Below are 20,883 nucleotides of genomic sequence, written 5' to 3'. Positions count from 1 at the left end.
CAGCCTCCAGCCCTTCCCTACAGACAGTCACACAAGGAGGAGAGAAGAGAAGGGACGCAGGTTTAACGATAAGAAATAAGTACTGACTTGCTGAATACAAAAAAAAAAAAAAAAAGGGATGAGTGTTTCCCCAATAAATATTTATTATGAACTTAGCAAATTTGATAATGAAAAGGCAAACATGTAAACCAGAATTATTCCTCTCTGTATACCACACATAAACAATTAAAAAATTGAAGTTTTCTTCTTATAATAAGAAAGTAACCTTGAATAAAAAATGTCTAGAAATAGGTTTAATACATATGGCTTATATTTCTTACACAAAAAATAAAAAATACACCAGAGAAGCTGATAACTCAGAGAAGAACTAACAGTCCATAATGTGGAAAGCAAGATGTAAAAATCTTAAATATCCCCATTTAATCTGTGTATCTGATGTAATTCCAATGAAAATCCTATTGAAATTGCTAATTGACTTTAGAATATATATCGGTGTCTAAAAATGAAGATTTGCTAGGGCATTTTGAAGCAGAGTTAAGAGAACTTGCTATATATCAAGATGCATTAAATAGCTCTGATGGTTGAGGTATTTCAGTGTCTATTTAAGGACAAACAAATGAATATAACAGAAAGCAAATACTAGAAAGAACTCCACCCCACGACATTAATCCACAGTGAAGCTGCCATCACAATGCCATGGAGACAAAATGAGCAAACATGCATTACTCCAGGGCCCCTCTGTCACTGCTGTGGAATCAGTGTGATGTGGATGACACACCTCGAACATAAAATTAAAGCAATCAAACTTCAAGAAGAAAATACATGAGAACACCCTAATGGCCAAGGTCAAGATTTTTCAGGCAGGACGTAAAAATCATTAACCCTAAAGAATTTGCAAAAATCGCAAACTTCTTTCCACCCCCAGACACCACAGGAGGAGAACAAGACAGGGAAGAAAGTGCTCCCAAGATGTGCACCTGGATGGACAGACTCCTCCACGCCAAGAGGGAAAATTCAACTTCTTCTCTTTCCAGAATGCTGATGCACTTGAGTCAGCTGTTCATGGAGGGAGGTAATCAAAGGAACACTGAGCACCTGCCAGAGTCCTCCTTAGTATCAGAGGAGCACGGACTAAAGCCACCGTGAGGTATGCAGCACAGAGGTTGGGACGGCCAGAGTTTGAAAAAACTCTAATAAAACAAATCATATGGTCACCCTAAAAACCATCTGGCTGCTTCCACTGAAGCTGAGTGGATTTTAGGGTGCTGAAGTCCACCCTAGGGAGACACCCCACAGGGATACTAGTGTATGTTACCCCACATAAATGCTTTTATGGGAGCACCCCCCAAAGAGGTCTAAGCCTACTTATGTTATTCACAATGACCAAAAGGTGGATTAATCCAGAGGTCGCTCAATTTATTTGTTTGATTATTTATAACATGAAAAAAGAATTAAAGCTATGACACAGAAATTCAAAACAAAATAATAGAGATTAACACTGGCTAATACATTGCACATAGTTCTCTTCAAAGTAGTGGTTCAAATTACAAGATATAGGCATGAAAAAATAATTAAACAAAATGATTCACAGTCCAGGACCCAGAATCCTTTGCCATGACTGCTGAGTGCTGGGGGAAGGGCTCCGCCATTCGTGGTGGACTCCGAAGCTGCCAGAGACACAGGTGAGCTCTCAAATAGGACCCCGCTGAGCCCCAGCAGGCAGAGATGAGTGTCACAGAAGAGGCACATTACCTCTGCAGCATCTGAAAAGCACCGCTGAGTTTCAGAAAGGGAAACTGAGGTGGGAGGGCAGACCGAGATAGAGCTCAGGATCTGCTGGTGAAGAGAGAGGGTCTAAGACTAACGGGAAGAATTCTGTGGCACTCACTTGTCTCTGGAGGAACGTTTTTATACCGGATTAATTTACTGCAAGAGTCAAAGAAGGTCTTCGAAAACAAATGTTGTGATAAACAAAAAGAATTTATAAAATGTCTTAAGCAGGACCCAAAAATCATTAATCCTAAATAATTAATGATAAAGTCAAAGTCATTGACAAATCATAAAATATGAATCTACAGAAACGGAAGAAGCTCTTTGCTAAAGGGAAGTTTTAAATTGAAGGAGCCCAGAGATTTTTCTTTACCTCATCATTCTTTTGTATTTCTTTTGGGACAAGGTCTCACTATGCAGTTCAGGCTGGCTTTCAACTCACTGTGCAGCCTAGGCTGGGCGTGGACTCACATGGATCCTTCTGCCTCAGCCTCCTAAATGTAGGGATCCCAGTAACCACGGCCATGCCTGACTTCACCTCAGTGATCTAATACGTTCCCCTGCTTCCAGAAGCTGGCACTCGGCGTGTGCCCTCCACAGTCTCTCGGAGCTGGGTAGAGACATGGAACCCAGGGCCAGGCATTCCAATGAGCAGCAGAGCACACAACGGCAGGAGCTGGGAAGAAGAGTCTACTCATGGGGTTTCAAATCCCTTCAAGTGAAGGTGGGGTCAGCCAATGACATGACAGCTCCCCTTCCAGCTGTCACCGAGTGGCACATCAGCAGGAGGGGCGACAGGGGGTGCCAGCTATCCTGTGTAACTTGCAATCAGCTATTTACACTTGGTTTCCAAAGACTACAGCTGCGGTGAAAGCACATAAACCTCGCCTGGTCCTCGAGAGGCAACAAAAGCGTCTCGTTGGTTCCCATGAGAAGCGGACACTGTTCCCCACCTCATTTGCCCGGGACCTGAGAAATGCTGACCTTTCCTCTAAGGCTAACACTGCACGGCGTCTACACGGTCTTTCATTTATGTGGTATTTACTGGGCATCTGCTCTGTGCCATGTGTGTGGTAGCAGAGAAAACAAAAGTCCTGGCCCTTGGGAAATTGCATACTACTGCTGTGTGCACGCTTGGGTGTGTGCACATGTGTGTGCAGGAGGGGAAACAGACACTAACAGGTCTAAACTTGGAAATTACAGAGTTGCAGGAGAGTGGCGAGTCTGCAGGACATTGGGGGACTGCAGGGGGCTGGTGCTGCCTAAGGGAGGACGTGGGCCTGAAGCCAAAGCAGGCAGCACCCGGTGTAAGGGCCACACACTCTTGCTGGATTCGTCAGTGACCACGCAGCCACACCAAGGAGCCTGAGGGGGAGCTGTGTCACTGAGAGATGAGAGGGACCGGAGACGGGGGCCTGAGAGTGGGCTTTGCAGGCCCTGGATGTGCAGGGGATCAGAAGTACAATGGGGAAGAAAAAACCAGTGATACACGTCAGGTGTGTAGCTTTGAGCGTAGGACAGAGTGGCCACCAGCCCTCACGACAGGCCCTGGAGGGTGGGCATGGAGAGGCCGGGTGAGCACAGGCATTTAGCAGGATGCCGATGGATCCCCCTCTTCCTCCCAGTTCATCATGGACTGATACTTTTATAAAATTACAACATGAATCATTAGAAAAACAAGATCAAGAAGGAAGCCACACAAAATGCAAATCCAAGTTCTTGTTAAATCCAACGGACTCAGACTATCCAACTGCAGTAAGGGTTCCTAAAAATGTCTACTTTCTTTACAGTCTGGTAACAAAATGTGCATGCAACAGCAATCTGCAGACATCTGAAAGCTTATTGTTAAATCCATAGTGCTGGGACTACAGGCCGATCCATCAGAAGTGAATGCAGATACCGTAACCTCAAGCACTCATGTAAGCAACCAGCCCTGGAGGACTGAGCTCTTTAATTCTCCTGTGCTGGGATGGGGAGGGAAGACACGTTCCATGCAGTGGCAAGTTCACAGCTCACAGAGCTTCAGCAAGTTAGGACACGTGACCTCCCCTGACCCAGACAGAGAACAGGTACAGATGGCGAAGGTCGTCGTGAAAAGAATACAGGGCACTGCAGAGAGAGAGAACCAGGGTGTGACAGACAGGGAGGAAGAGGTGCCACTCAGGACTAGAGTACCTGATGTCACCAACCCCCAGGGGGACCCTGTTACCAGCCATGACAATGGCCATGGCTAAGGTCATGATTTTGCAGGAAGCCAGAGAATGTTCTCTCACTCACAAGACCCTGAGACCAGCAGGGGACCAAACAGAACCTGTGCTGGTGGGGCTGTGAGAGCAGAAACACCCTGTGTGGCTGCTGGCAATGTGAACTCATATAACTTCTGTGGAGATCAGTGTGGAGGGCCCTCAGAAAACTAAAAGTAGAAATTCCACTGGACCGATTATGCTCCTCCTACACATCCTCCTCCAAAGGTTAAAGGCATCAGGTTACAGGGACACACGCACACCCATGTTTACAGCAGCACAATGTTAACAGCTAAATCTTGGAAGCAGCCCGTGTGTCCATCATTAGACAAATAGACAAAGAAAACAAAGATATGTATATGCCTTGGAATACTACTGTGCCAGAAAGAAGGAAAAGTTGAATCATCTGTTAGGAAAATGGAGGCACCTTGAGACCACAGTGTTAAGTGAAATAAGTCAGATGCATGAGCTTAAATATCAAATGGGTTCTCTTGTATAAGAAACCTAAATAAAGAGCAAAATAAAACACATGATAGGAAACAGGTACAGGGGTCTTCTGCAAAAAGGAAGGAGACCGAGAGATGGGGAGGGAGAGGAGAGGCAGAGGATGGAAAGTGACTGGACACATGGTGCCCAGGCAGCAGCTCCCTAGGAGGAGTGCGATCCTGATACACTGCAGACGTAGACGAATGAAGCAGAAAAATGGAGAAACTATGAAAAAGAGGGGTCTGCTCGGGAGCTTCGAAGCTCACTATTTCATGGATTTGAAAAGAAAGCTCAGGGAAGGAACCTCGTGAGAGACCCTGGTGCAGGGAGCAGGGACACGACAGGCCCAGTGTGGGATGCAGGCTCAGATGGATCAGGTGAGAAGGTCTCTGGCCCGAGCCATGGGAGTAAAGGAGAGCCACAGGGAAGGGCAAGCTAGGAGCCTCGAGATTCCCTTCACAGACCACGACGGTCCACCTCGGGACGGCAGGGGAAGAACATGGTCTTCTGTGAAGCTGGGGCCAGGAGAAGGGCGGGGCAGGCTGTGATGAGGACAGATGAGGATGAAGAGGGAAGAGGGAGGAGGGTGGAGGGAAGAGGGAGGATGATGAGGGAGGATGGGAGGATGAGGAGGGAGGAGGGAGGAGAGAAGGATGATGAGGGGAGGATGAGGAAGGAAGAGGATGAAAAAGAAGAGGGGAGAAGGTGGAGCGAGGAGAGGGGATGATGAGGGAGGAGGATGAGGAGGGAGGAGGGGGCAGAGCCACACCAGGCAGAGATGCTCAGATGCTGCTAACTGGTATTTGGGAGCTGGCACAGGAGGAGCAGCGGGGGTAAAGGTGCACAAAGCAACCCAGCCCTTCCACGCTGCAGTCTTCCAACACTGTCTTCACAAGTAAAACAGAAAAACCCAAGTCACTCTGGGAAAAAGGCCAGCAATGACATAACCCCGGGGGGCGCTGTGCCTGGGAGGGACAGAGGCCTAAGCAGTCAGGTTTCACTGCTTCACGACCACGACTCGGTTGCGTTAGCTTTGATAGCAAGTGCACAGTTCTAAGTGTATTTACGATGACAGGCAATGTACTCAAGCACTAAGGTGCCCTACTGCATTTTCATAGACTAATCAGTGTCTGGCAATTTATTACTTGTTAAGGAAACTTCAGATGTCACATTTACATGAAAATTAATCAGTTTCTCAGTGGAGTAGAAAAATGGGTATTATCAGGAGAGGAAAACAGTATGTGTATAATCATATTTCTCGATAGACATTCTAATTTAATTGCTCGGTGGTCTGGGCCAGAGACAGAAAATCAACAGGGGTGGAGGATGAGGGAGGGGGAGAGAGAGAGGAGGAGGAGGAGAGAGAGATTTTGAGAACTCAGGATACCTACATTATCATCAGTATTGCAGGAAATAAGAAATAAGCAAGAATAAACTTGTAAACCAATGTTGCACTCTGTTTGGCATCTGAGTCATATTTTTGTTTCCTATCATCAGAATCTGTGTGAATTATTTACTTTATAGATAGAGCCATGATCATTTAGAGCAATAAGACTTTGCCCTTCCATGCAAACAGAGAGGCCGGCCGCAGGGGTGCTCCCTGGTCCTTCTCACCCCCTCCAGAGGGCAGACTGGAGCGAAGCCGCAGAGAAGGACCGCATGTTACACGCGATTGGCTCTTCCTGCCAGCCTCTCGAGGACCTGCCCGGCAATCACCAGAACAGGAAATTGCCATGTGCTGAGTACTCATGTGTATGTTGAGTATCAGCTTGTACCTGATCCCAAGCCTGGGATGCTAATGACACAGCCAGTGTGAACCTGAGCTTGGAATCCAACCTAAGCCATCGCCATGGACACAGGCTCCCCGGAGCCTGTTATCTGCAATGCTTGTGACACTAATGGGTGGTGACAGCGCCAGCCAGAGTGGCTCGAAAGGCAACCTCCGAAGCACTCACATAGATCTGGTCGTTCCCGAAGCGCTTCTGAATTTCGTACAGCAGGCTGCCGTCATTGAGCTCGCTGAGTGTGGCCAGGTCGTCGTTGGGAGCAGGTGGCATGAGCTTGACCTAGGGAAAAATAAGTGTAGTCAATTCTAATTGCTTTCCAATCACCCTTCTTCACAGTTGGGAATTTCATTTTTTTTTTTCACATGTCAAAAGTGTGCAGACCACCTGAGTCTGAAACTGCTATTAAAGGATGAATCGGTTCAGTGCAAATGAAAAACAGAAATCCAAAGCCACTGAGCAATGCATTCAGGTGAGGACCGGTGTTTTCTACCTTCCCATATGTACCCCCTCACCCCTAAAGTGACCAGCGACACTCAAGATCATTGTGTCTGCCAAGGTCACTCCTGCAGGCTGCCTGTAACTCAGCCAGCTCAGGGCTGCACTGCGCTCCTGTTAAATGGGCAGCTGCCGAGCTCAGGGTTTGCAGCGCTCCCAGAGCTAAGTCTTCCCTGCTGTCCTGCGGGCCCCGAGAGGCAGGGAGGCCTGAACTGGGCCTCGGCATTCGCCTTAACTGGAGCTGGATCCATGAAGGACCCGGGGCCCTCATTCCAGATTTGTGTTCTCACCATTCCTCTTAGGATGAAAGTGGCCATAAAGTTGCGAGAAGTGTCACAAATTCTCTCAGTGGAACACAGTGACCGAGTTTTAAAATTGGGCAATGTTTCAAAGGCAGCTCGGACAAATTCAGGCCCTTTAAAGGGCCAGAAATGAGCATCACTTCATTTTACGGGCACTGGGATGCTCCGGAAAGCAGACGTTTCCCAGAGCATGACTGGGTTAATTTGCTGGGGTCAAACACGGGAAAGCAAAAGACAAGGACATTCTTATCCACGTCTCTGTGAGGTCACGGATGTCCAGCGTAAATTTTTAATAACAGCAAGTCTGTTTATATCATTCATTTCCCTGTTTGCCTTCTATTTCCATTTTCTATCTTATGGGGCATTATTAATTGCATACATCATTGCTAAATAATTTAAACAACTATTACCATCAGTGAAGTATTTGCATAGTGAAAAAGACACCTTTTAAATATTAAGCTCACAATTGTTTTTCTGGTATTAGTGAATGCATCACAAAACTGAATCTTCCGTGGGAGTTCATAAGGTCAGCTGCTGTCACTTAAGGCTTTTACTCATGGAACACTTAGGATAGGAACCCCGACCACATCCTGGGTGGGTGGCTCAAAGCTCAGAGGCATGGTGTGTGTCAGGTGAGTGCGTGCCATGATTGGGGCTCTGGCACTGGGGATGCAACCATTTATGTGGGCAGGAAAATACTATTCCAAGGGTGGCAAGCTTAGAATTAATTTGCAAAATATTCTGATGTCAGAAATGTCAAGAGCATACGTCCTTCCGACCCTCGAGGTGCATATGCTCAGCCAAACACCCAGAGTGTGTTCTTTCCTCTACTCTTGCAATATTTAATAGGAATATCTGACAAAATATCTCACTGATTTGACCACTACAAAGCACATAGCACAGCCTTATTAGAATTGCTTAGCATTAACTTCTTATAGTTAATATGAACACAGTTTTGGAGTTCACAAACATCTAAATGGGTCCAGAGCAGGATCCCAGGCTGGACACTTCTTGAAGGTAAAGGCAGAAGTCACAATGGCCCCTGCTCTTCTGGCCATTTTCTGGGTTGTGAGGATGATGCTGGGATCATGTGAGGCTCTCTTCTCCCTGGGGTACACTGGCTTCTCCCTGAGGGGCTTCTCAGGCATGGGAAATGGCTCAGATCTCAGATCTCAGAGAAGGGAGGGACAGGAAATTCGGTCCAGTCCCTGGGTGATGTCCGCCCCTGGTAGCTTCCTGCACCCAGGCTCTGTGTCCTCCTCAGGGACATGAATGTGCGGAGACCCAGACCCCAGCTGAATTTCTCGGCCATGAGAGAGGAAACTAAAAGCAAAGGAGAAGAGGGCGACCAGGGAGCAGGGAGACAGATCTTTCCCCAAGGAGACGGGACAGAAGACAGAGAAAGAGGAGCAGGGAGGGAAGCGGGACAGATCTACAAGCTGCACTCTGCCCGAGGGCCGGCTCCCCATGGGAAAGTCACTGCTCCATACTGCAAGCATGTGCAGCTAAGGAAAGCACACATGTAAAATCTCCTCCAAGCCAAAGCTGTGGGTCCTTCCCACTATGGCTTAAAGCCAGCTACCCACCGCCTCAGCTGGGAGACCGGGGCACCTTCCCCCTCCACCCTAAGAGGCGCCTTCCTCCTCGTAGTGTGCAGTGAGTGACAGCTTTAAACCACTCTCTGCTTTCTGGAATTAAAGTTGCAAGGAGGCCTCAGCCCAGGGCCCGCTCTGCAGTCCAACATGCACCCTTAGTGTTGCTTGAAATGACCCAGGATGCCGAGGACCAGCTGTCACCAACTCCCCTGGGGGATTCTGGGTGAGACGTGGAGGTGGCGGGTGCAGACAAAAATAGAGTTTGGAAAAAAAAAAAAAGAATAGAGTTTGGTCTGTTTATTCACAAAGAGAAAAAAGAAAACTCCCACCTAGGCGTGGTCATGCATGCCTATAACCCAGCACTCTGGGAGGCTGAGGCAGGAGGATCAAGAGTTTGATCCCAGCCAGGGTAACTTAGGGACTTGGCAAGACCCAGTCTTAAAATAAAAACTGAAAGAGAATAAGAAGGCAAGTGGGTTGGGAGAGGGCTGGGGCTGGGTGGCAGTAGGAAGGCCCTGGGTTCAATCCTTACAGCCATGTAAAGAGGAAACCACTTGGTGAGGCACTCTGGAGCACACTGTGGATGGTCACACAGCTGTGGCTGCAGGAACAGCCACCACTTGGAGTTGGGGAGGAAACACACTCAGCTCTGAATGCAACTCTGCCCAGTGGGGTCTGATGAGGCCAAGGGGCAGGCAGTGAGTATACAGAAAGCTCCTGGGAGGAAATCGCAGCAGGAGGGGAGTCCTGGCTGACCAGCCCACACTGTGCTTGGTGGAGGACCAAGGTGGTCAGACATCACCCGGGCGATGGTGGAGGACGAGGAGCCCCATTAGATCCCGAGTACCTGGTCTCATGTAGCCCAAGCTGGCCTTGCTGTCAAGGTAATCCTCCTGCCTCAGCCTCCCAAGTGCTGAGACTATGGGGCATGCTCCACCATGTTCCAGCCTGACAACTCAGCTTTTCACTCTGCCTTAAAAATCAGTTGTCTTTTACGCACGTTTTTGGGCAAGTTTTGATATTCACTGCCATACCCTCAAGTGTTTCATTAGGTGGTGAAACACCATCGGTGTGGAGTGGCCAGAGGACTTCCCTGGGGACCCTCAGCTGGTCAGCTGGGAGCAGAAGCTGGCAGTTCCAGACTCCCACGGGTAGGCCTGGTGCCCCAGGTGCTATGTGCCAGTTTCTCTTGCTCCTCTCTGGTCCTCCAAGCCCCTGAATGTGATTTAGTCATAAGATGAAAGGAAGGCTGACGACTTTGTCCTCAGAGTGTTTCCAGTCAACTGGTGGAAAAGCGAGGGGCTAAGGGAGAAGCAGGAGGCCAGGGAGTGCGGGAAGAAAACAGGGCGCCCTGAAAACCTTCACATTAGCTCGATGACAGTGGTAGTGGTGGTGGGCAGATTGTCCTCTCCGTGATGGGCACAGTGAAGGTGAAACTGGGATGAGTGGCAGCGCTGTCCCTTGGGAAGCAGGAGAAGGTGTCCCCGAGTAGCAGAGAACGTGGAGGAGATCCCGAGTGAGAAGCAGGGGATGACACGGAGGAGCCGCAGAGCCTAGTCAGCTTCTGACTGCTCATCGCGCAAGGAGTGGTGGGCAGTTACAGGACGGGGCTGTGTGGACTCGAGGTCCATCCCTCCTCCTGATGACTCCAGGCCCATCTTCTCCAAAATCACATGTTCACACTCTTACCCTCTTCTCTAAAGCTGCAGGCCTTCTGGAAGTCAGAGGAAAGGGGGCTCGTCAACTGCAGAACTGGAAACACGATTTTAAGGAAAATGCTGGTACTCCTGAAAGACCTCCATGATGCTTGGTGGCCCGGGAGAAGGCGTTCCTGAGAGATTTGCATCCACTACCTGAGCCTCTGTCTCGGTTACTTTTCTCTCCTTGCTGGGACAAAATACCCATCACCCCAAACAAAGGAAGGAAAGGTTTATTTCGCTCCCTGTTTGTGGAGGTTTTAGTCCATACTCAGCTGGCTCCAAGGCAGGGTGGCCTGGCACAGGGGCAACTGCTCAAGGCAGCAGCCAGAGGAAAAGGCTGAGGAGAGCACAGTGAGGACCCTGGCCGCTGCTGAGTCTCTTAAACTTCTAAACTTCTCAAGTTGATACAGTATGTCAACCATTGCATCTCTCTTCCACAGGCTGAAAGCCCCGTGACAGACCCTTCTCTGCCCTGGTGTGGTTTGGCTGTTAGATAATCACTCACTCTGTTTCTTGCCAGTTGTTATGATTTAGATCTCCAATGTCTCCCAGTGTCTCCTGTGTTTGGAAGCTGGTTGGATCCCGGGACTGGTGCTGCCTGCTGCTAAAGGCTGGGGTCTGGTCAGAAGAGACGGTCCCCATGGACATGACTCAGAAGGGGTTGTTATCCTTCTCAGCTCCTCCCTGGACACATCTGCTTCCTGGACACCACACCTTGCGTAGTCTTCCTCTGCCCTGCAGCCAGCAGACTGACTAAGATGTGAGCCACAGTAAACTTCTCCTCCAATGGCAGGGTATCGAGTCTCAGTGGTGAGAAGGCAGAAACAGTGGTTCAGACAACAGTGCCCTTGTCTTTGTTCCTTGCCCATGGGGAAATTCCCTGCTTTGTTGGAACAACACAAAGTCTGACTCTGCTGGCCTAGGCCCCAGGCGCCTGGTGTATTCAGAGAAAGAACAGTTAAGACACTCAGCCGTGAGCTGCTCCACTGCACTTGGTTCCCTGCTTAGGATTAACTGGGACAAGACGAGGTGCCCTTGTACTGATGCATAACTTAGTTTGATCCTAGCATCACTGACAGAAATGCTTGGCCTTATACAAAAATGATTCTAGAAAAATAAGCACAAATGGGCAAGGGCATCTGTTCCAGAGGGACACAAGTGTTGATCAAGTCTTTACATAGAGATACACACGGTAAGAGACTTCTATCAATTTAAGGTAAACAGAAAGATCTTTTCTTTCTAATGTACTTGCAAATATTATTGCAAAGAATTAAAACAAGCAACTCATAGATACCCCAAAACTAAGAGTGTAGTATGTGCACATGTTTATATGGGCACAAATATTAATATGTATATACAATATGCACACATATATAACATAATGCGATTAATATGATTGCAACAACTTCAGACAATGCCAAAACTGTAGTGCAGGGCAGGACCTGCAGCAGGTTGACTCGTTTAACTTCCAAGGCAATCTGGGAAAAGAGAGAAATCAAGAGCAAAACTTTTTCTTCAAGGAGATTGATATATGGGAAGAGAATAAAATTCCCCTCCCAAGCACATCGCTAAGAGTCCCGATGCCGGCTTCTGCCCACGCACTTGGAAATGGCACAGCGCTGCTGACGGATGTCCGCCTTTGTTCCAAGCAGCCTGGGAGGACGCTGACGGTTTCTCCTCGGTATTCTCACGGGGTCTCCTCCTCAGTACTACAGCTGCTACGTGGGTGGGCAAGAGAAGTAAGAGGCTGACAACAAAGTGTGACCACCCACAGCCTGTTGATAGTGAGGAAACGCCACCAACAGTGTGCTGCGGGGCAGGGGCCTGGATCCTGGCATTTACTGAGTCCTGCCAGGGTTGCACAGTGATGGTGAGGAAGCTTTACTCCTCAGTCTCAAGCAAGGCTGTCTCAGGCACCAGTTCTTTATAAAGACTGCAAAGGCACGTTGACAGCTGACAGCAAATGGAGAAAGGAGACCATGCCCGGGAATATTTCTGTTGTAATCGTGGAGTGAATACTGTGTGTGAGAAATATCTACCATCAATTCTAATAGTCTAAGCCAATATCAGGTAAAAACACTTTTAAAAGGGTGCATATCTCCCTAGGACTGATCTTTATGATTTTTTGTTATATATATTTGTCCAAAAGGAGTAATCGAAAGCACAAAGCAGACATAATGCAAAAGATACTGCAAAACTCATAAACACTTTGATGAATGTTTCAAGATCGGAGGCAAGTTTGTCCAGAACTATACCGAGCTTGTGACTCCCATCCCCTCTCTTACGAGGCTGTGGGCTGCGGCAGCACTGCTGGATTTGCTGCTCTGTTCTGCCTTTGCCTATGAATTTTCTCTCTGGGAGACCCGAGTAGACATCTGGGATCAGACACTCAACGGGCAGCAGAGGAGCTGACTGAGAGGATGAGGCAACCAGCCTGGGGCCCTTGATGTGGGGGAAACTGCAGAATCCAGCCTGGGTCAGTAGCGAGGGAAGAGGAAGGCAGATGGAAAGACCAAGTGCCCCTGTGGTCCCAGCAGGACAGGGTGGTAATATAACCAGCACTGCAGAGCTTCCTAAGCTGATGAGGCTCTGCCACGGTCCCACCCTCCTCCTGCTTCTTAGCTGCCTGCTTCTTGGTGACCTCACCAAGCCCTGTCACTTACAAATCCCTTGCTTGGCAGAGGAGCAGTGTGTTGGAGCGCACACCTTGGGAGGGGGCCTCCGTGGATTACCGGGAAACAAGTCTTGCTGGTCATCAAAACCTATCTACTGCATACAGAACCAAGGCCTGCAGACTTCCCTCCTTTTTACAGAAGTGTCACAGGTCCCCAGGCTACAGGAGATGGGCCAGAGGCATTCTGATGTCCCTACAGGAGCCCTGAATATGGGGCAGTAGGGACCCTCGTGGTGAGCACTGACAGGATACCCCTAACTTGGACCAATTTATAACTCAATTTGAAATTCAAGCCTAAATACTGAAAACAGATCCTACACTGCTCACAGTAATAGTTTGGGGACTACGCTACTGCCGGTGAAGACATTTTTAGGTTTTGAAAGATTCATCATTGTGAGAATTATCTTGTGTTGGTATTCTCTAAAAGAATCTACATTTACATGGAAAGATAAAGGCCAGTCATATGGATTGGTATGACGTGAAATAAAAGCAGAAAGACCCCTGCTGCACTACGACAAAAGCGAATGTCTGCTCGGTCCAAATGGACTCCAGGACAGGTAAAGCATACGCCTGGCTGTGTGTACTCTGCTTCTGATAAGTGTGGGTAACTGACAGCCACACCCATGATGTTCTCTCAGTATCCACATTAGGTGCACGCTAGGACTCACTTTACCCATGAGGCTGAGTGAAGGTAAGGAGCCCCAGCATCTCAGAACTGCAGAAACACAGCCAGCCCGCAGAGCCCTGAGACCACTTCTCTCACTCTTACGCCGATGTGTCTACAATGGAACTCTTTAAGACACTCGGTGATTGCTGGAACAAAATCCCCAGCACTGCCAAACTGAAGGAGAGGTGTATTCTGGTTAATGTTTTAGAAGTCTCGGACTTTGCATGGTCTGCTGGCTCCAGGTAGAATCACAGTCTGGTGGAAGCAGCTGGCACAAGAGAGCTCTTTAGGGAATGGGGGACGGAAGCTGAGGAGGAGGCCAGCAGGCAGAGGAGTAGGACAGGAGGCAGAGGAGGAGGCCAGGAAGCCAAGAGAGGAGGCCAGGAAGCAGAGGGGGAGAAGGACCCTCAGCCATGCCCCCAGCGACCCAGCTCATATCATCCCAGCCTCCTAAACAAGTGAGGCTTCGCAAGCCATTTTGTACCTAAATTTCAAGCTTAAACTGAATTGAAATGTATATTTTCTGAAAAGGAAAAAAGGGATGAAAGAGAATTTAAAGTGTTAGGAAACCAGAAATAAAATGGGAAAAGGCAGGGCCCTGGGAGAGGGGCAGACCAGAGCACAAGAGGGACGTAGGGGACATGTATATTTTTAAGCAGCAAATGAAAACTCTTATTTCCTCAGGGATGTTATGAAAGCAGTTAAGCCATCTCAAATATTCATTTGCACCACTTGATACGACATACATGTTACAAAAATCTGGAAGCAGAGATGGTTTTTATTTTGATTTAAAAGATTTCTTTTTACACTATGAGTTCCTTTTTAAAGTGAGAATCAGCACTTTGTAAGCTTCAGGAAGTCTTTTTCAAGGCCCCAGTGTGACCAGAGAGTGTAATGCAGCAGCGCCCGCACTGTGTCACCCGAGATTCCGTCCAGCTGCTTCTCCTGGCCAACATCGCGTATGGTTCTGAGTTGAGCACTGTACCCTGAGCCCCGGGGACCACTGTGCCCACCCACATGATGAATAAACAGCACACTATTACGGTAATTTTTATGTCTAGCATGCAACACTAAGTACTGACATTAACCACAGAAAAGCAGCCGAGAGGATTGCTACTGGTACGCTGTGAAGCCTTCTCAGTTTTGAAGAATGTTTTATGTATTTTTTTGAAAATATTGTGTTAAATTACCATTTAAAAGCAATCCCTTTGCCTGTGAGAAATCATTCTGACTCCAGGAGGTGAAAACCTCAGAACCTTGATGGAAGGTTCAAGCTGAATTTGCTCATCTTTAATTAAATAAACAGTTGTCTTTGAACTTCTGTTGAACTTGAAAAATAATTCGTAGCTTAAGGACACATCAATGGAAACATAAAATAAACTCAAACATAAGAATTCACTTCAAGTGCTGCAATGGCTCGACTTGTATCAGGAAAGCTTTTTTTTTTTAATGTTAGCAAATCTTAACAGTAGGAAATCAAATTAACTTTAGAGCTTCCCCATGTTTTTATAAGCTAATTATGAAAAATATTTCAAACAATGCCAATAAAAATGTAAAATACAAAAGAACATTTTAAAGTTTTCTTTATCTGGGACAATCAAAATGAAATTAAAATTTAATTTGGAGAAGACTGTTTTCAGAAATCCTAGCTAAACTAAAGTATTCAGGATTAGAGATACAGAAACAAAATCATGTCAAGGATGCAGATTATGCTGGCATTTACAAAACACTTAACATACAAAATCATTTGCTCCTGTGGCAATAAAGAAGAAAATATAGTCATTTCTATAATCCCAATTCCAAAATGATCTCCCTTAACCTGAGCACAGTGGTCCCTGGTTGCACACCTCTGCACAAGTGCGTATACACACACACACACACACACACACACACACACACACACACACACACACACGGACCACCATGCTCATTACTTCTAGAAAAAAATGGTTGTCGATGACTCTTTGCTCTTTCTCTTGCCTGCTTTTGGATAGCTGGAGACACAGAAAGACACAGACTACCTGATAGGCAAAATAAGAACAAAGGACCCACCTGGAAACATGTAAGAATAACAAACCAGCGGAGCCCATATTCCTGGTACGGAGGTTAAACTGAAATCCAAGTGGGTATAAAACACAATAGCAATTATGCTTGGCAGTGACCAATACAATGCTCCAGTTATCTATAGGAACGTAAACAAAATGGCAGCCTAAGCATTCCTCATTTTTTCTTTGAATGGAAAGCAGCAGATATTTGCTTTTGAAATATGCTGGATTGCACAGCGTGAGGTGATGCAGGAACACCCCAGGGCCATGAGCGATTACCTGCTCAGGTTTGCTGGAGCTGTCCATCGTGGTGTGCTCAGGGGTGGTGTCCGGGGACTGTGGCTTACACGGTCCTTTTGATGCGTCTTTGAACATGATGTCTTTTTCCAACAAACTGTCTTGCTTGGCTATTGGTAGTACCAGGGGACTGCTACAGGAAACAATCAATACTACAATTAGTTTTCTTCTAACATTATCCTATCAATCAAGAACTGCAGGATGGCTGCCCGGCACAGGGTTGTTCTAGTCAGGTAAGAGTTTCTAGAAACTGTGGAAGAAAATACCAGTGTAGAATCTGTAAGGCTTTCTATTAATATCAAATTTCATTCACTTGTTCTAAGAGAAAAAAAATCATAGTCATTTAAGCTCCAGAAGAAAATGTTCACAAAGACATATTTAATTGTAATAGGCAAATCAATAAGCAATTGAAAGCTAAGTTTGAAATGCATGACTGAACTAAGCAAGATATTTAAATGTGAAAATGGACTGCAAATACATAACAATCATATATTCAATTAAAATTTAATTCATTTAGGGTCTAAATACAGACCCTAAATCTTGAGTTTGTCCTGAAAGAACAACAGTAATATAAGAATTAGGGAAAATGGTTACAGATTGAAATATCACAGGTAGAATACATTTTATTAATTGCACACAGCTCAAACTGGGCAAAAATAAATAAAAGGTCATAGTCTTCTATGGAGCTCATTGTCAAAAGAAAAGCAATATTTTGTAACATGCATAAAAAACAAACACAATATAAATGTTGACTTGGTGTTGTAATGCTTTACTATAGGATTTAAAAATTTATTTCCCCAAATGTTACCATGTAAGCAGAAATGCCTGCATATTTAATCAAGCCAATATATGTAAACATAATTACTTGCTGTAGTTTACAACGCTACTTATGATTCTAGTGAGAGCACAATGCAACTGTTTGCCTCTTTAAATCTCAAGGTTATTAAGGTCAGACTTACATAAGGTAATATATCCCCTTTCAAGATTCATATCTCAATGATTTTTGCTAAAAATTTTATAGCTTTGTAAGCAAAATACTCATGAGTTATTTTTTGCATCCCCTTTGTGCTCTCTGGAATCAACTACTATTAAGGTTTTAGTGTCTCTTAAATGTAATCTCCATTGAATTTAAATACTCAACAGATAAATAAAAATTGAACACATTCAAGGTATCCAATATGATTGACACAACTGTGTAAGTGATCACACTGAAAAGCACACCCACGCCCATCTGTCCCCCAGAACTTGCTCATCTTGTGATGGAAAGCTAGTGGCCCCAAGTCCTCCTCACCCCTGGCCACAATGTCTGTACTCTGCCCCTGAGAGCCTGGCTTCTCTAGACTTCCCACATGCGCGAACCCCTGCAGTGTTAATCTCTGTGTCTGGAATGTTTCACACAGCACAATCCCTTCCTGGTTTGGTCATTTGTTGCAAACAAGATTTTTTTTGGCAGCTCAACAATACCCTGTTACAGACATCTGTCTCAGTTTCTCTGCCCACCATCCACTGGTAGAACCGCAGATCTGTCTTTCCTCTCGGCTGCCATGGACAATGCTGCCATGGACATAGGGTGCAGACATCTCTTTGCGATCCTGATCTCACTTCTCTCAGCTCTATATTGCTGGGTCCCCTGGTAGATCTGCTTCTTTGGGACCCTCCCTGCTGCTTCCCATGCGTTTACTCCCCAACTCTGGTTACAAGGCTCCCTTCCCCCCTCCTCCACACCACCACCCACACTTGTCACTGCTTGTCTTTGATAACAGCTATCGTAACAGGCACGTGTGTGCATGTGTGTGTGATTTCTCACATGGTTTAAATTTACACTTATTCAATGGTGGGTGATGTTCAGTATTTTTTAAATACAACTATTGGCTACTGGTGTGCTTCTTTGGGAACCTATTTCGGCTGAATGCCTGTCTTTGATCAGAGAGTTTGAGCTTGTGCTGTTGTGCGGTGTGAACCCCTTGTGTGTTTTGGATGTTCACCTTGAACATGTGTATGGCGGCACCTGTTTCTGCAGTGCTGTAGGTTGACTTTTAATGTTAATGACAGATCTCTTTGCTGTGCAGCTCTTTCGTGTAAAATCATCCCACTTGTTTAGTTTTGCTTTGGTTGCCTGTACTTTTGATGTTAGATCCAAAAGCATCATTTCTAAGACTGATGACATTTTCCTCCAAGTTTTCTTTTATTTATTTCATTTTAATGTCTGGATGGGTGTCAGGCTGCCTCAGTCTCCTGCACCTGGATATCCAGTCCTCCCACCACCACGTACTGCAGTGCCTGTCCTTTCTCGTGCTCGGCTCTAGGGGCGCGTGGAAAGACTGACTGGCCGTGTGGGCTTGATTTCTGGTCTGCTGTCCTTTGTCTGTTTCTATGCCAGTACCCTCCTGTCTTGGGTACTGCTGCTTTGTTACACACTTTGAAAACAGCAGTGTGAGGCCTGCAGCTCTGTTCTATCTCCACCCTGCTTTAGCTCGCTGGGTTGTTTGTGGTTCCATAAGAGCTCTCCTTTCTGTGGTTAAATGTCGGTGGACATCCTTTGAGCGCTGTTTGTTGGACTCTTTGTTCTTAGATTATTGAGAATCTGTATTCCGTATCAAGTCTTTTCTTTGACATGGACTTGGGCAAATACTTTCTTCCGCTTGGTGTTGCTATCATTTTTATTTCCATGACTGTGTCTCTGAGAACAAGCTTTCTGTCTTATGGTTTGTGCTTCCTCAGCCTTACCTAGAAGCCCCAAGTCACCGAGGCTGGCTCCTGGGTTTGCATCCTAAAAACTGCCTTGTTTCCTGCAGCATCTTTAGGCCTATGACCCTCTGTGTGTGGTGTTTTGCTTACGATGCTGCATATGAATCAAGGCTCATTATCTTAGCACATTGCTGTCTAAGTGTCTCACAGAAATTTAGAAAAAAAAACTTTTCCCCCACACCATTGGCTCTGTGTGTGTGTGTGTGTCCGTCCACTGCAGGATTCTCCAGTGGGCACCACTGCATACATCTATCCTTACACAAGTACCGCTCCATTTTAATGAATGCACTGACCTTGCTGCCATCCAGGAATGAGTCTTTAAACTTTGTCTTCTTTTTCAGAGTTGCCTTGGTTAGTTGAAGTCCGTAGTATTCTCATGTAAATTTTAGAATCCACTGTCAATTTTTGTAGAAATGCTTTTTGGAGAATGATTAATGCTTTCAATTGATAAAGCAACTTGAGAAAAGCTGAAACACTAATAATGTTGAATCCTGTCACCCACAGGCACAGTATCCTAGGTAATTCTGATCTTTGCTCATGTCTCTCATTGGTTTTATATCTTTCAGGATTGACGTATTCCAAATAATTTGTTAGTTGTATTCTGATGCTGTTATGGTTTTGATCTAAAACGCCCTCCCAGTCTCATGTGCTTGGAGTTGGGTTTCATTGGCTCAAGGTGGACCATGCTTGGAGGACCACTGCACTGGAGTCTACGGCTGACAGCGTGCTTAGAGGCAGAGTCTGGAGGAATGAGGGTCCCTGGATGTGGATGTGGACGCCAAGTCTCTCTCCCTGGCTCTTTCTTTTTCTCTCTGTCTTCTTCCTTCCATTATATAAGCAGTTCTCCTCCAAAAGATTTTCTGTGTGACATTCCTACGTTGTAGCCAGCTGATGATGGATCAAAGCTTCTGAAGCAAGGAGCCAAATAAACCTCTTCTCCTTTAGGCTGTTGGGGTTGGTTTTCTTGTCCCAGGGACAGGAAACTGACTCCACAGGTGCATCCTATGTGTTATGCCTGCATCATGATGCTTTACAGTTCCAGTTGTCGGCCACTGTGTGCATACGCCGTGAATGCTCTGGTGCCCTGACCTCCACAGGGAGGGGAAGGTCATGCAAAGCATCTCTCATAACCTTGGCTCTCACTGTCCACGTCCACCTCCAACCCCCTGTCCCTTCCGTACTCCAGGAAGCAGGACCACGTACACAGAGACAAGTGCGGGTCCCACATAGGGGCAAGTTTGCTGGAAACCCAGGGAGTGCTCAGTTTACAGCAGCATGAGGTTGGCTTCACTTCCTTTGAGTTCTGAGAAGTGATCACTTTTTTTTTTTTAATATTTTAGTCAATGAAGAAACTTACAAGTAGGTGGGGGAAATGCTGCACGAGGATTAATTTCATGGAGGAGGAGGACCACACCCAAAGGGTCTTAACACTCAGGGCCACTGACCTCGAGGCTGGCCTCTCCCTACCTCCTGGTTGCCGCTTTGCTTTTCCCACAGCACTGACTCGGGAAAACCTTTTCAGTGTGAACTCTGCCTCTATCCCTTTGAGACATTTGCTTCTCCCTCCTCTTGCCTCTTCCAAGTTTCCAGACCCTGGAAAGACTTGGGAGTCACTATGAAATAAGAGCCTGGAGGGGATGGCACCTTGCCACCTTTGGCATGACGTAGGGGGGACCTGGATCAAGGCTCAAGGACCTGCTTCTTCCCACAGCATTTCTCTATGGGCTTCGCCCGCACTGGGCAGCTCCTGCTGCCCGGTCTGCAGAGCTGAGCTCAACTCTGCTCCCTGCAGGGTCTTTATTAAAGACTCCCTTTTCTTTGCCCCTTTCCTGGTACATCTGTCCTTTGAGGCTGAGTGAATTTTTCCATGCTTCTATGTTTTCCTTCATTTTCCAGATTTTCTTCAACAAGAAATTCTTACTTTGTACAGAAGAATTATCAGGGATAGAAATTTATCCCATGAAAAACACGAAAAATAGGATTCAAACAGTGTGTTTTCTGAAAGACTCCACAGACACAAAGACAGAACAGCTGAGATGAGGTGGGGGGGGCCCTGCCTCTCACCGGGAAGAAC

General features: G+C 46.5%; 1 protein-coding gene across 5 annotated transcripts in view; it reads right to left on the bottom strand.

Annotated features, from left to right (window-relative positions):
- The window catches only part of Myo16 (myosin XVI), a 470,083-nt gene that overhangs the window by 220,775 nt on the left and 228,425 nt on the right, over nt 1–20,883 (bottom strand). For 4 of the 5 annotated variants that reach the window (XM_063247024.1, XM_063247026.1, XM_063247022.1 and 1 more), the window contains exons 10-11: nt 16,044–16,194; nt 6,455–6,565 (exon numbers count right to left, since the gene is read on the bottom strand). In XM_063247024.1, the coding sequence (XP_063103094.1) occupies nt 6,455–6,565; nt 16,044–16,194 (262 nt within the window). The remainder of the gene's footprint in view (nt 1–6,454; nt 6,566–16,043; nt 16,195–20,883) is intronic. The other variant, XM_063247023.1, reaches the window with a different exon arrangement.

The sequence above is a fragment of the Cavia porcellus genome, unplaced genomic scaffold, assembly GCF_034190915.1.
Source record: "Cavia porcellus strain 051 isolate PalLab524CR breed Dunkin Hartley unplaced genomic scaffold, mCavPor4.1 scaffold_4, whole genome shotgun sequence".
Classification (NCBI taxonomy): domain Eukaryota; kingdom Metazoa; phylum Chordata; class Mammalia; order Rodentia; family Caviidae; genus Cavia; species Cavia porcellus.
This window is presented reverse-complemented; position numbering and strand designations above follow the sequence as displayed.